General features: G+C 39.4%; 1 protein-coding gene across 3 annotated transcripts in view; it reads left to right on the top strand.

Moving 5' to 3' along the window:
• Positions 1–15,444, top strand: part of VPS41 (VPS41 subunit of HOPS complex) — a 107,365-nt gene that overhangs the window by 78,396 nt on the left and 13,525 nt on the right. For all 3 annotated transcript variants that reach the window (XM_056334966.1, XM_056334965.1, XM_056334967.1), the window contains exons 15-24: positions 881–942; positions 1,734–1,815; positions 5,998–6,090; positions 6,590–6,717; positions 7,625–7,769; positions 9,014–9,055; positions 9,185–9,235; positions 10,504–10,641; positions 13,541–13,595; positions 14,716–14,856. In XM_056334966.1, the coding sequence (XP_056190941.1) occupies positions 881–942; positions 1,734–1,815; positions 5,998–6,090; positions 6,590–6,717; positions 7,625–7,769; positions 9,014–9,055; positions 9,185–9,235; positions 10,504–10,641; positions 13,541–13,595; positions 14,716–14,856 (937 nt within the window). The remainder of the gene's footprint in view (positions 1–880; positions 943–1,733; positions 1,816–5,997; positions 6,091–6,589; positions 6,718–7,624; positions 7,770–9,013; positions 9,056–9,184; positions 9,236–10,503; positions 10,642–13,540; positions 13,596–14,715; positions 14,857–15,444) is intronic.

Genomic DNA, 15,444 nt, shown 5'->3' with positions numbered 1-15,444 from the left:
TAGAGCAGAATGCAAAGGTCCTAAACAACCGCAGATCTACAGCTCCCTTTGTTATACTGTCTGCTCTGATCACTGGGGAACTGGCCTACTGGAGAAAGAGGCTGCTGGAAATCTTCATTCCTGAGAATGGTGAAGTTGAAAATACAGACTATTCCAGTGGAATGGAATTTTAAAATCAGGTGTACATGCATGATTTTTCTTTCCCCTGGGAACAATGTGCTTTTAGTGATGTGATTCTTAAGTTACGCAGTGGGTACACTGGGCTGTGTTGACCATGACACCAGTGTTGAAATTATAGTAGAGGCCATGGCTGTTTTGCCAAAATTTTACAATATTAAATGCCTAACAGAAAAATTTTACAGCTGACCTGTGTGATGAACTCTGGAGAAGGGGATATTATTTTGTAATAATATGTAATAATCTTGCTAAATTCTCGGTAATTCCTTTATTGTATAGAGCAGCGCTAGGATTTATGTTCCCAGCCAGTGTTTTTCCCCCCTGCAAACTTTGTGTTGACAAAGAAAGTGTTTCATATAATGGCTGGTGGTTTTCTTTTAGAAATGACTAATGCAAGCACTAAATGGATGCACTATGGATTTTGAACAATCCTTAATATATAGAGGTGGTACGGTCATCTCAGCGTCAGTGAGGTCATGCGAACTGTTTAAAAGAGCATCTTAATTTGAATTTGTGAGCAGTCTATGCGTTTATTTTGTGTTGACTGATCTGTGGGCCCTACATCTAAAGGAGGACTCAGGGTATACCCTTAGGGCCTGCTGCTTGACTTAACAGCAGTGCATACAGCTGGAATGATAGTTATTGTGGCAGTCTAGTAGCTGACTTCCAAACTTCTATAACTAATGATTTTTATTCCCTTTAGGACATTGGCTTAGCCTATATAAATCACCTAGTGGAGAAAGGAGAGTATGACCTGGCTGCTCGGTAACTTATTAAAGATTTTTATTTGCTGGCTAAAATGTGTGTGTGTGTGTGTGTAGGACAAAGCAAAAGCAAATTATTCATTCTGAAGTATTTTGTGTTGTTGATTTTACATGTTCTGGAGTTTCTGAGGTTTCAAAACATACAAATGTATTACTGTGCCCTATATTTTCTTGCCTGTAGTGACCCAAAAGTTACTGTAAACTTTCTAAACTTTGACTAGAATTAGACATACATATTTGTGAGTGTCAGCCTTGATTTTTCAGTCACACTAGATTTTCAAAACTGAGGTTTGTTTTGGATGTTGATAATCTAATTTTATTAGTATGTCGTTCCATGTAGGACCATCAGAAAATGATTTGTGGTTACATGGCAGTTAACATAAATGTCAAATAAGGGTATCTGAAGTAAGGATCAGAAATTACCTAAGATTTGTGTTTTCATGTATGTGTAAGCTTAAGCGTATCTTAAGTACTCAATTTTTCTCAGCTGAGATTTAAAAACTTCACTCATGAAGCTAATATGGCTGTAATCCATAAGGGTGAATGCATATTAAGCAGTGAAGTCCTCTTGGATGCAGTAAAATTGTAAGATCTGAAAGGAGTAGTTTGTGGCGTGCTCTGCTTAAAGCAATGGTTGCCCAAATAAGTCACCTTTGAAACTGTCTTGATATGGAGCAGAAAGAAGAAAGGAATCCTTGCAGTAATGCAAGGATACATTTGTACTATTTACAAATACATTTGTATTATTCTGTGTACCTACTTTTGTTTTCTCCTCTTTCATCTTCCTTCCAGAAAATGCCAGAAAATTCTTGGCAAAAACACAGAACTCTGGGAATTTGAAGTTTACAAGTTTAAAGAAATAGGTCAGCTTAAGGTAAGTTAATTTCAGTCTCTGCACTCAAGTAATTGGCATGCCGTATTTCCTGCATGTTTTGACCAAGTAGCTAAAGGAACACATTTGATGTCTCCAGTGTGGTAGCATGATACAACACTGCCCTTGAAATTCCTGCCCCGGATGTCTAGTTGCACAGTTGCCTTTCAGATCAATGTGTATATGTTAGCATGCCTCAAAACAGGAGGTATAGCACATCCAGGTACTCAGCTACCTATTTTTAACTTGTTGACAGTCTGCAATGAAAAGACCCACATCCAAGGCCTTTACTTGCAAAGGTGCTCGTAGTTAAATACATCTTTCCCATTTGCTTTTCACTCCCTTCCAGTATGACCTGAAAAATTGTACCATAACTCTTGAAGGTAAGTAGACTCCATGGCTGCCAGCCTTTCCTGAAAATCCACATGCCTTGCAACAAAGCCACAGGTTTAACCATCAAAGAACAGTTAAATTGCAAAGCAACACGTAAAACCTATGCTGTGTGCTAGAAAGGGTGGCAAGAAAGAGGAGCATTCTGCCCTGTCTTGTGTTTTCCCTGGTTGCAAGCCAGCTACCGTAACAGGACACATTTAATGTGAGATTCTCAGTTAATAAATTGCCTGGGACATAAGGCTATAGTACTGTCGCTGCCAAACCAGTAGAAAACATTATGCACACTCCCTTTGGTAACACGTGTACGTTTATTTCTGAATTTTATGTCTTCCTATTCAAACTCAATGAGCCAAAAAGGACATATTATTAAGATCTCACAGCATGCAGTCCCTTGCTGGTTTTGAGCTGTTTAATTCTGTTCAAAGAGCGAAAGTGTTTCAGCATTACAGTTTTCAGAAATGTCTGGCTTTTGTTTTAGAGCCATTCCAGTGCAAGAACAGCTTTGCCTTTTGTATGAGTGCTTAGTGGTTCGGTGCACTCTTTGCCACCTTGGAAGATGAAATCTCGTGTTTCTGCTTCTTTATTTCAATGCTATAAAGGACCTGAGTGCAAGTACAGGTGAAATTTTGATACACTGCTTCTTAGTACTTTTGGGCTTATTTTGGTTTTTAGATGCAAGTGTCTGGAGTGGATGTTTTTTTCTTGTCTCTACTTATGTCATCCAGCAGACTGTAAAATATAAAAATATTTGCAGGTTTACTGCAAAACATCTCTGCTAAATTACTGCCTTTCTAAACAGTTTGTTGTTTTCAGCCCTTTGGAAGTGGACTTAGAAAAACATAAGATGCAGTCCATTACATGATTCAGATTCAAGCTGCAGTTCTGGAAGATGCCTTTCTTATTTTATGATTTCAACCATATGTAACTTTTCCCAAGTTCCTAAAGATACCTGAGTCTTATAAAGGATGAACTAAGTTAAACCAGATCTAAATGAAGTGGTTCTTGTAATGCTGGGGGTCACTTGCATGCAATTTGGAGTTTTTACCTGTTTTTCGACCAGCAGGTATTAAATGGTGGTGTAACTGGGCTGTAATGGCTTTAGGCCCTGTTGAGGAGACTTTATTTGAGAACTGGAGACAAAATCTGTTTCGAAAGGGAATTTTCTTAGAGAATTTGTGTTGCATGTAAGTGATTGCCTGAAACCTGGTGTTTCCAATCTAAGGTGATCTGCCGATAACTGAAGTGGCAGTAAAACTAAAGGCTTAAACTTACCTTCCTGCAGAGGGACTAATTAGGATACCCCAATATCAAAGCCTGTGGGGTGTCTTGTTTGTTTGTGGATTTGGAGGGTTTTTTGAGTGTTCTGTACTAAAAGGTCCTGTTTGGCTACCAGAGACTGCATTGTGGTATCTTGCTGTCTCTCATGTCTACAGTGAATGTCCTCTAGCAAACTTTGTTATGGCAGTTTCAAGATTTTAGAGCCTTGCAATGATCTGCTCCTCTCCTTCAGCAGTGGTGGCTTGATGGAGTACATGCTTGTGCTCAAATCACTTCAGTGTAAAATCCAATGTCTCAGCTCAGACAGCTTAGGAGGGTGGATCTGAAGGAAGGTGCCAGATTCTGCAAGCGATGGCCATTGTGGCGTCAGGGATGTGCTCCATTCTGTTGACCCTGCTGTGACAGCAGTGACTTTCAGCATGAGTGCAGGATGAGCCGCAGAAAGACTTTGACCAAAACATTGGCTAGAGGACACATGACAGACTTCACTTGACTGTGGTGCGCACAGCATAGAGCAGTGTTATCCAGACAGCTTCTTTCATCTCTTAGGTATCCGCTGAAGGATTAATAATTGTGGTTTGCACTTACTGGTGAGATATTTTAGGCTATCTCATGTTAACTTTTATATAGGATTTCTTGTTCTCCGTCTTCATACCTATTGTTCAAAAGTTTGAAAGCAGGTCTTAAGAAGAAACAAAGAAAATATTTCTGTATATAGTATCCTTTTTGTTTAAAGTCTCTTTCACCACATAATTCAGGAATTGATGCAAAGGCATGCTGATTATGGAGCTTCTTTGTCTGACCTCGCTTCTTAACTACTGCTTAAAAATACAGTTGGAAGAGTTTGTAACCTCCAGCATGGGTCTGAGTTCACCTTTGTGCCTAGGCTTAAAAATAACTCGGGTGCTTCTCCGCCTTTGCTGACCATGGGGGCCAAACTGCAGGAGCGGCTTGTGCTTTTCCTTCAGAGCAGTGGGACCTGGGGCAGGAGAGATTCCTTCCCAAGGCAGCCTGGCCCCTACGCAGCGAGGCAGCTGCACTGCGCCACAGCTCGCTGCGCGGCCGAACCGCAGCCAAGAGCTGCGGCAAAGCCGGTCGGACCAAGCTGTTCATTTAGGAGGTGGCAGGAAGGTGGAAAGTGGGAATGAAAACAGCTATTAGAGAATGTCCTCTGCCTTGGAGTCTCTAGCTGATGATCAGCTTGCTTTCTTTATGGTTGGAGGAGGTTTTTTTATGAGGGGGTCAGGAATATGATTCCCCAGGGCAGCTGGCAAGACCATACCCTGAGTTAGTCATTAAATTCTGTGACAGACGGTGGGAGCTGATGTTGGCAGCACGCTACATTTCAAAGACTGGCCAAGCTCAAACAGTGTGGGTAGAGAATAGGTCTCCTGTGAGCAATGAACTTTAAATTTTTGCAAAGTCGTTAACAATGCTTTTTTCTATTTGTCTTTTATTTTACCTCCTTTTTCACCTACGGATGGAAGACTAATGCAATATGTAACTTAGGCAATTTTTTGGATTTAAATTCAAGGAGAATTTTTTTGTGAATAGTCATTGCTGTCTGTAAAAAACAAAACAAAACAAAAAAACAAACAGAAAAATGTAGCAAGATGTCATTTCTGCTTTGTCCGAGCAACTTGAGTAGCAAAATGCTACTGCACCACGTGCCATTAGTGGGCAGCAGGCAACATCTCTGGGTGCTTGGAGGAATTTCATCACTGTTGGGCCTTCAGCTATAAACCCCAAAGTCCCCACACAGCTGGTAGCAGTAGGGCTTATTTTGGCAGGCGGTAATAACCTTGGGCTCTAGTTGAATGGAATAATAGTACTAATAAGATGCTGTGCTGAAATTCCAGGGTATGAGCTGATTCGTTCTGGCAGGTTCTCGTCTCCTGCCTTCCAGAACATGGTTCCTTAACACCTCCTATACAGCAACAGATCACACGTCTTCACCCTTTCTGTGCAGAGATGTATTCTCAAATTAATTTTCATTTGGGTGTGTAAAAATAGTAGCAAAACAGAACTCTTCATAAAATGTAGCGACCTCACAGTAAGTCATTAATCAAAAGTACACGTTTTTCAGCAAATGAATGTTTATGCCTTTTTACAAGACATAGACCAAGACTGGACAAAATGGGTTTTGAAAACTTTCTTCTTTTGAGGGGTCTTTCATGGGTTTTTTTTTTCTAAATGACTAGCAGTACATATGCAGACACCCCTAAGTGCAATGGCTAATTCTTCCATTCTAACCAGTATCTTGGCACCTATCTTTCTAATGAGAATTCTTACAGGTAAGTAATGCAATTCCAATCTGTGTAGTCCTTCAGTAGCTGACTTCAGGATACTGCTTCCAAATACGAATATACAACTCTTTCAGCGTTTACCCAGAGCCATGTTTTACACATAATTTTAGGGTTTTTTGTTTCACAACAAATACTTTTTTCTGTCATCGATGTGCCAGGATGTTACGTGTCATTCCCTTCTGACACTTTATTCTTTTTCTTCCTGTAGGCGATTAGTCGTTACTTGCCCAGGCGGGATCCAGTTTTGAAACCTCTGATCTATGAAATGGTCCTGCATGAATTTTTGGAGAGTGACTATGAGGTACTGCGGCGAGATGTGTCCATGTATAATAGGTATCGCCAACCAGACACCCTTAGCAATGTAGAATTCCAACAGCAAATTCTGTGTTGTATTCAAACAGATTATCAATGGACAGTTCCACAATAATAAAAAGATGTAAAAGATGAATTTGGGGTTTGGTTTTAGGAGAATAGGTAGAAAGTTCTTCAGAGCACGCAAATACTGTGAGATTGATTATTTATTATAAATACTGTTATTTTTAGTTTAATGTAGCATAAGTGGTTGAGGTGCTGCACAAAGCCTACAGTACCCAAAAGAGACTGAGCTTCATAAATCTTAATAACATTGGCCTGAGAAGGAAAATCTGTGTTCTTCACTATGCACGTCTCCGGGCACGTAAAACTGGCTTAGAGGTGAAGCACAGCAGGTATCATCTCAGAGGTTTAGCTGAAGCTTTGATGTTTTGAAATGTTCCTTAGGCAGTTCTTTCTGTTTCTGTTAAAATCTCTTATACTTTTAGGGGTTTGCAACCCTGATAAAAGAGTGGCCTGGAGATCTCTACAACAACACAATCATAGTTCAAGCTGTAGTGGATCACCTGAAGAAAGATCCACAGAACAGGACTTTGCTACGAACGCTTGCAGAATTGTGAGTACAATTTTAAACTCCTATTACAAAAAGTAAGCTTGAAATAGTGTACTGTAGTTTATAAATGTTTGCCTAACTCTCTTAACAGAAATACCTGCTTTGCTGTAATCTGGGGAGTATTGGCTTTCTCTCCTCTCCCCTCTGCTGATTGCACAGCTTAGCAATTCTTTTCCCTCTATAATAAAGTGTACACGGAGTATGAAAGGCAAAGAGTTTAGTACGAGATTGGATTTGCTGCTACTCTTTCCAAAGCAAATAGCTAGCAGTCCTCTTTATGCTGTCAGGGGGAGCCTCTTTTGTGAAGTGCACATTTCAGAATTACCCACAGGAAAATAAGATGGTGCTGTTTTCCCCGCTATTTCAGAAGTATTATATTGAGGTTTACTGTGTGGCTGGAAAATGTGCCAGAACTGATCAGGTTCTAGGCTGCTTCGTACAGACATAAAGCTCTTCGGTGTTCTCAGCCTGATTCCCATGTTAAGTTCTTTTCATACTACTTCTTTGAAGAAAGCAGAGCTACTGTCTATTGCTATGTTACAGTCTGTCCCAAAGTTTTAAGAGGACAAAGTTTTTTAGTTCTGAAGAGAGTTCCAATTAGTTTCCAGTAATAGAAAAGGTAGGTGTTTTGTGTAGCTTCTGCTGTGGTTTGAAAACAGGAAAACGAAAATGCAGAGAACCACAGGTCAGAACACAAATGTGGTGGCTGATATAAACAGAAATTAATGTTGCCGAGTGTCTGATTTCCCTTCAACAAAAATGAATCACAGCAACCGTTTCAAAATTTATCAGATCAAATAGCATTCTAGCAAGATTTGCATCCTGGAGTTCATTTACATTTTCCCTCGTAGGTGATTTTTCTACACTTGGTTATTTAAGATCCACGTGTATTGTAACATTATTTTGTCAGGTATACTTATGACCAGCGCTATGGCAGAGCCCTTGAAATTTACTTAACTCTGAGGCACAAAGACGTCTTCCAGTTGATCCACAAGCACAATCTTTTCAGTTCTATCAGAGACAAAATCGTTCTGCTCATGGATTTTGATTCAGAGGTATGGTGATCTTAATGATTTTATATTCACTTTGCACTAGAGATATTTTAACAGATTAAAAATAGATGAGCTAAGGATAGTGTTCAGGCAGAGAGCGTGTTTGCTGTGTCTGAATACATTCTGAGGTAAGGAAGATTATGTTTGCCTGGACTGCAAAATACTTGACCTGAGGATGATCTTTTTCATTTGTATTTCCATTTGAGTATCACTCACAGTAAGAACAGTCCAAGATCATTGTTGTGATTCTCAAGTAGACTTTCACCATGATATTGCTTCTGCATTTCTAAAGAACTAATGCTCTTAATAAGCCAAAGAAAGGAGGCAGTGAATTTGTTGAGGTGTATATTAAACGTTCTTTCACTGCAGTCAATTAATTTGCTTCTGAAAGTTTGCAAGAAGAACCAAAATTCCCAAAATCAAGAAGCTCGCATTTTGTGCTGAATTCTATCTTCTTTCTTCCCAGCTGGCTATAGAAATCTCAGCAAACATGCTTTGGTGTGATCCCTGGGAGGACACCAAGTAGATCTGCTGTTTTTTCAGTGCAGTAATTGTTTAAGCACTGGAGCTAAAATAGGAGCCAGGAGTACCAAAGTGATCATCTTTGGTATGCCTATTCTAAACTACATAGGAGAAAAAAAAAAAAAGAAAAAAAAAAAAAGGAGTAGAATTCTTTTTTATTAAATAGAGTAAATCATACCAGGAATCTATGGATTTGTATTTTTTGTATGTGAAGCAAAGTTTGCTCTTGTAAGAGGAAGCTGAACCAGCATTCTGGTGGCCCTTTGGCTTACATGGTCTTGGCTGCTTGTGTTACGGTATTGGTGTGCACGTAGTTTGGAGGAATCCAGTTGTAAGGCAAGTTGAATAATGTGTTTCTTACACAGTCATCACCCTGCAGTTCCTTTTGCAATGGGACACATAATATTTCTACATCATTTGGCAGTGGCCTTCTGTGACCCATGATTCAATAGGCATACTTCACCTGCAATGTAAGTGTACAGTATTGATTGTTATTAGCGTGGAAACTTAGGAGAGGTATTCTAGAAGAATACATGGTGTGTTCTCCTGTAATGCTGTGCTGTCGGGGAATGCTGGTGTTATGCAAACTGCTCTCTCTGTGTTGCTGAAAAAAGTAGGTCTGCAATAATCTATCAGATACCCATGCATGAACAAGCATAATACTGTATAGAGTATGAGAAAATGTTGTACCTGTTTCTTCACTGGATTCTCTTTCTTTACTTTAGAAAGCAGTAGACATGCTTTTGGATAACGAAGATAAAATTTCTGTGAGTATAGCAAGTTCATGGCATGGCAGTCCAATGCTTGCTTGTATTACCTGTCCTTCTTTCAGTCCTGTAAATGGGATGTTCATCACAGATTTGCTAATCTATTGGGTTTTATTTGTCTTCTTTCAGATTGACAGAGTCGTTGAAGAATTGGAAAACAGGCCTGAGCTACAGCATGTGGTAATTATTTCTATACTCTTGTTAGTTTCAAGTTGAGCTGAACTCTTTGCTGGTTCAAAGATGTAAAAATGCATCTCTTACAGATGTGTTTAAGTGCACGTGACACTGAAATGTCATAAATCGTCAAAGCCGGTTTGCTAATCCATTTTTTAACATGGCCATAGCGTTTTTAAGGTAGTAAAAGAATTTTAAGTGTGTACCTGTAAGAACTTGATAACACACTGCTTACTTGTTAATATACCATGAGGTACTCCTTATGGCGTTGCAAACACTTGTCTGGTCAGTTACTTCTTGCTTGTATCCCTCCTCTTTACCTAGACAAAAATGGGGTTGGGTAGTGGGTGCAACACTGAAGCACGTCGTGCTGATCCACAGAGACAGTGAACCACTTGTCTTTCTAGAGCTGTAACGTCCATATGCTGCAGGATTGTTCTTGTTTGTGCAGAATTACAGTATCACTGTAAGGCTGTGGCTCCACATTGCTATTCCAAAAGCACCTCTTCAGTTTGAACGTGCTGTCAGTGGAATACGTAACGTGTAACCACTTCCTCGGACTGTATTATGTAGGGAAGTTTAACTTGCTGCTGTGTACAGGTGGGGCTCACTGCATCGATCTGGTGGAGAGCAGGTTTATGTGTTAGACACCTGATTATGGGAAGCAGCTCTATGGAGTACACAGCCTGCAGCCCACGAGATTTGCAGAGACACAAGGTTTGCAGAGATGACTGACTGGCTGTCAGTTTGTGGAAGGCATGCACCGGTTTCCAAGTGTGAAGCCTACTTCCCTTTGAATAACAGTCGCCCTCATAATTATTCTCCAGACTTTTCTGTGCTCATCTAGGGAGGAAGGAGCTTTGCCACAGTATCTATATTTTGAAGTGCTTCAGTTAAAACATTTCATGTGGTAAAAATTTGATCTATAGTTATCTATAATGGTCAAGCATATCTAGATAACCAACATGTTTCATTTGACGTATTTCCCCAAAGTTTTACATAAAATTCAAACTCCAGTAGTTTTCTTGAAGGTTGAAGGGCATTCATTTGAGTGTTGTGGACAGCCTGTTCTACAGAGCTGTTCTTGGAGATTGCTGATGTGAGGGTACTTCAGAAAAACACAAAGTTCAGCTTTTGTATCAGGATTTAATTTCTGTGCCTTTTAGTATGTGTTAGCACATTCCTGAGGAAATTAGGCAGGGCTTTTTATTAGTAGGGAACAAATATTATTGTGTAAGTCGGTTTGAGTTCTAATTCTCTTTTTTGATTCGTAGTATTTGCACAAGCTTTTCAAAAGAGACCACCATAAAGGCCAACGATATCACGAGAAACAGATCAGCCTTTATGCTGAGTATGATCGTCCAAACTTACTACCATTTCTCAGAGACAGCACTCACTGTCCGCTAGAGAAGGTAAGCTGGCAGAGCCTCAGCGCAGGTCTGCGGCGTTTGTGCCGGGAGTGTGAGTTCGTAACTGCGCTCGGTACTGCCCTCTACTGCCCAGAGCTGGGGTGCTCTGAGTTTATGGCCATCGCCTGGTTTGCAGAGTGGGCTGACAGCTGAGACCTTCCCCTCGCAGCTCACAGGGCAGGAATTGGTGGGGATCTTGAAGGCAGAATTTCTGAGTTCACACTTGAAGTGTTCCTACAACATAGCTACTCATCAGTGCCTGGCCTGACTGAACAGCAGGTTTTGCCTGTAAGAAATCAACACTCTTTTTGCCCAGTCTAGGAGCAGTCAATGTTAGATCTTGAAAAATGAGTAGCTGTAAAGTGGAATTTTTCTAGCTTTGTATTGTAAGGTCCTAAATTGCTTTCAAATAATATACGCAGTATAAAAGTCACTGAACTCGCAGAGCTAGAAGTGGTTTATCTTTGTACTTCTGCTAGTAGACTTGGGGTTTTACAAAGTACCAAGTTTTCACCACTTTTAAGCTCTTTATATTTCCCTTTCTTGTTCTTTCTTTCCAAATTAAAAAAAAAAAAAGTTAAGGGCAACCTTGGTTGTTTTTTTTCCCCTTGCTTGAAATGAGAGGAATCAAATGAAAAATTTGTTTTCCTCTTTAGTTGGGTCAATATTTTATTATTTGTATTTGTTGCTCCTAATGGCCAAGCAACACAGACGTTGTAAAAGGATGCCTCTCTATGTGCACTGGAATAGTTTTAAATGTAATATTGAATATTGCAATTTACGTGGTTCTAAACAGAACTAGTACTGTTCCTGGCACCTCTCTTGTTTTGCATGCTTTTGTCAACCTTACTGTGCAACAGCAGGGAACGCTGGAACATACTGTGTGTAGGGTTGGAGGCTTGGTCTTTGTTGAAGCTGTCGCAAGAAACTAGGTTGTTTTGGTGATTATTTTAGGCAGTGAGCCTGAGAGGTTGCCAGCCAGATACTTTTTTCTATGTTGGCTTATTTGCTTATAACTCTGTGATTCTCTCTTAGTTTTTACCTTTTGCATTATTTGCATGATCATGGTTTTACGTCTAAAATCTTATCTGCATTTTTTTTCCTTTGGTGCAAATCAGTTTTAGTTATTGCAGATCCAGCCACCTGTCTTAAGCGATGGGTGGTGCAGAAAAGTACTGTGTGTAAATGATAGAAGCACATTGCTGGCATTGCTTTGCTCAAGTTTACAGGCTGTAAGCAAGAATAAGTCAGAGACCCGTGGATCTTTGGAAGATGGGATGCAGTAATCACCAAAGTGAGAGAGAAGGATGTTAGGAAAAAAAGTGTCCTTATAACCTTACATTAAAATGTTAATATGTTTCAGTAAGAAGCTGAGGCAGAGAGGAAAGATACCGACACTATATAAAACTTAGTTGAATTTACTGTCGTCACTAACTGTGGTTATCCTTCTTACCATACATACCATATAGTAACACTTTTTGCCACATACAAATCCTTGTTCTAAGGAAATAAAAAGGGGACCAAGAATGTCCCAGTTACCAATATTTTCAGTTCCTATTCAGCAGATTCCAGTGCAGTGTATAAATTGCAAAAACCCATGATGTTTGAAAAAAATCGTGCTTATTGTTGCTTTAAAGAAAATATAAACCCAGCAGGAAGAAATACTTGTTCTTTAAAAGTAAGCCACTTTTACTCAAGTGCAGTTTAGCAAATGTTTTAGAGAATGAACCGAGAGAAGTACGAATGTTCCCTGTTTTCCTCTAGAGGGAGCGTGACAGTCAAGAAACACACAGCGTCCAGAGCTACTGGATACCTGGTACTTTGTAGTTAAACTTTGAAATGGAGAGAAAAAAGGCTGTCAGCTGTGTTTATAACGTAGTAGTATTATTCATAGCTTCATTCCCCTGATGTATCCGGTTGGTAATTCACTTACTCCTACCCCAAAATTCATCGTCTGTATCTCTAATCTTCATAGTAACCCATCTGAAATAATTAGCAAATGGAAGGAAAAATTAATTCCTACCTACATCTTTAGATGTAGCTGTATTTTACGCATTTATAGTTTTTATTTCCATGTATGAAAGTCTTTATTGGGGTGAAGAGTTGTCTTCACAGGAGTGCCATGAATCTTGAATTTGCTTTCTGCTTTCAAATTGGAAACAGACACGGCATCATTTATGGCATACCAGCCCTTCCAATTTTCTGGAACTAAAAACTTGTTGGTAATCAGTTTGGTAGTTTTGGTAATAGTGCTAAGTGTTCTTCACCTACACACAGATTCTGTAACTGCTTGTGGTATTTAGCCCTCAGGTCTTTAAACCAAAATAACAAGAAATGCTTCCTCCTTATTGTTTCATATTTGCGCTAGGTTATTTTTGTAGTGTCATCTTGGAGGCCACTGGTACAAAATTTGGAGGGCACTCTATGTCCTAAAACCATTCTGGTTACCCTGAGGGGATCTGGTCTTGTGTTACGAATGGATGTCAAGCAGACCTGCCATCACTAGGGACTTCTGAAGTCCACCCACAGGAAGCAAGTCTTGGCAGCAGATAACCTTAATGCTTCTGGATAAACAAAATTTTGGAAGGGCAAGAAGGAAGTTGCCAGTAGATTTAGAGGTCGAAACTGGCATAATCCAGACTGAAATACCAGTCCTGTTCCTGGATTTATTTAAGCTTGGAGAAAAATAAGTAAAATGAAAAAAAATGCGTTGGAGTTTCTCCTTTTAATTAATGCCAGAGGACCTGGCAGTGCATACTAAGGGAGCTGTGTTCTTGTCAAAATGAGTAGTACAACTTCATGGGAAAATATCTTTAAGCCTCTTGCAGCATGTGTGATCAATAAAATATCATGTTACATGGTTCTCTGTATTCTTTCCCTCCTCCTTTCCCTTAAATTCAAGGCTCTTGAGATCTGCCAACAGAGGAACTTTGTAGAAGAGACAGTCTATCTTCTGAGTAAGTAACTCTCCTTGTGATAAATGACAGCATGCTTTCAATCTTTTAATCATGCTTTTAATCAGTCGATGCTGCAAAAATGAATGATGTGTTGTCTAATACAGTTTTAACACGCTTTCCCAGAGACAAAGTTGATAGGTGGTCAGTACAACCAAGTAACATGATTTAGAAAATAAAGCACTGAATTATTCATATGATGTCTTAACTCCATACATTGTGTTACTGTGTTTTTGATTTGGTGCTTTTCTGGGGGTTTGGAGGTGCTGGGGGGCTTTGGGGATTAGCTTGTGGGGGGAGATTTTTTTGAGACAATCTCAAAGAGTAATACTGTCAGTTTGAAGAGAGGCGAGAAGTAAAACAAATGTTCTATTCTGAATACATCTCAGAATCTTAATACTATCTTTTGCTGAGGTGGAAGATTTGCTTATATTGCCTTTATTCTTTTTTTTCTTTTCTTTTTTTTTTTTAATAAAATGAATTGTAAATAAACTCCTCCAGCAGACCTAGGAATCTGCTCTGAATGGGAAGCATTGTAAGACTAAGATTTTTATTTATGTTATGTGTTAGTCATGAACAGAATGGAAAGTGGGCTTTTTAGTCAGTCTTTTTAGTAAGAATGTTTTTGTGGACCATTTGAGAGCAGAGTAGGATTTACTCATGGATTTATTTAAAAAATAGTTCAGTGTGTTTACTACTTCTTCCTCTTCCCTTCTCATTTTCCATGGGTGTAAGCTGCTCTATAGTTAGTGCAAATTAAAAGAGTGCCATGCAGGCACACAAAGGGGGTATTTCATGTCATAGTTCATGTTCATAAACATACATAGCCCCTTACATTAGATATTGCTGCACTTCAGGACCCCTAATATGACCCAACACATCCTTAAGAAAGGCTTCAGGTCCCAGTCCGGCAAAGTGCTCCAAGCACTTGTTCAGATTACACTGATTGCATTGGGATTCTACATCTGATTCCGACATCAGATTAGATCAGATTAGAATGGAACTTGGTTGAATTAGTTGGAGGCAACTTCACGCTTACAAAATTCAAATTGAAAGACCTTCTTAAAGCACTGAGCATTGATACGCATTTAGGTTCTATAAATTCTTTTTTTTTTTCTTCTAGGCAGAATGGGTAATAGCCGCAGTGCCTTGAAGATGATAATGGAAGAATTGCAAGACGTAGATAAAGCTATTGAATTTGCCAAGGAACAAGATGATGGAGAACTTTGGGAAGACCTCATCTTATATTCTATTGACAAACCACGTAAGTGGGATATTTACTCAGAAACCTTGCATGTGTGTGTTTTTATGGATTGCTATTGCAATAAAGCATTGAATTATCCACCTGCACATTAGAGAAGGTGTTTATGGATGGACAGGGAGGCCTTCTGGTTTGTGGAGCACAACATAGCTGTCCTACTGTGCTAAAAACTTCCAGTAAGGCAGCATGTGAGCATGCTACAGAATAAGTACTTAGAGAGTTTAATATTTGACTAAGCTCTGCAAAGTTATGTCCTTAATGGCAAATCAAGGGAAAAATGGTGCTTTTAATTTGACAGAATGAGGCTTTATTTTTAGACAGCCTCAAAACACAGCCTGCAGGCTTGATGAGGATGTTGTGTAGCATGTTTATTGCAGCTGCTTCCCTTTGAAATTCTGAAAATGAAGAACCTACACCTTTCTGTCTCTCAGTAGAATAACTAATTTGTTTTGTTTCTGTCGCAAAAGGTAAGATCTGTAATGATGAGTGCATTTTACCTTTCATCCATTACATGAATAGCTACTGCAGTTTAAAGTTTAGATGGAATCAGAAACTGTCGATCTCTTAAGCAACATGAGTTTTGTTCAGGAG

Source organism: Falco biarmicus, chromosome 4, assembly GCF_023638135.1.
Source record: "Falco biarmicus isolate bFalBia1 chromosome 4, bFalBia1.pri, whole genome shotgun sequence".
Classification (NCBI taxonomy): domain Eukaryota; kingdom Metazoa; phylum Chordata; class Aves; order Falconiformes; family Falconidae; genus Falco; species Falco biarmicus.
This window is presented reverse-complemented; position numbering and strand designations above follow the sequence as displayed.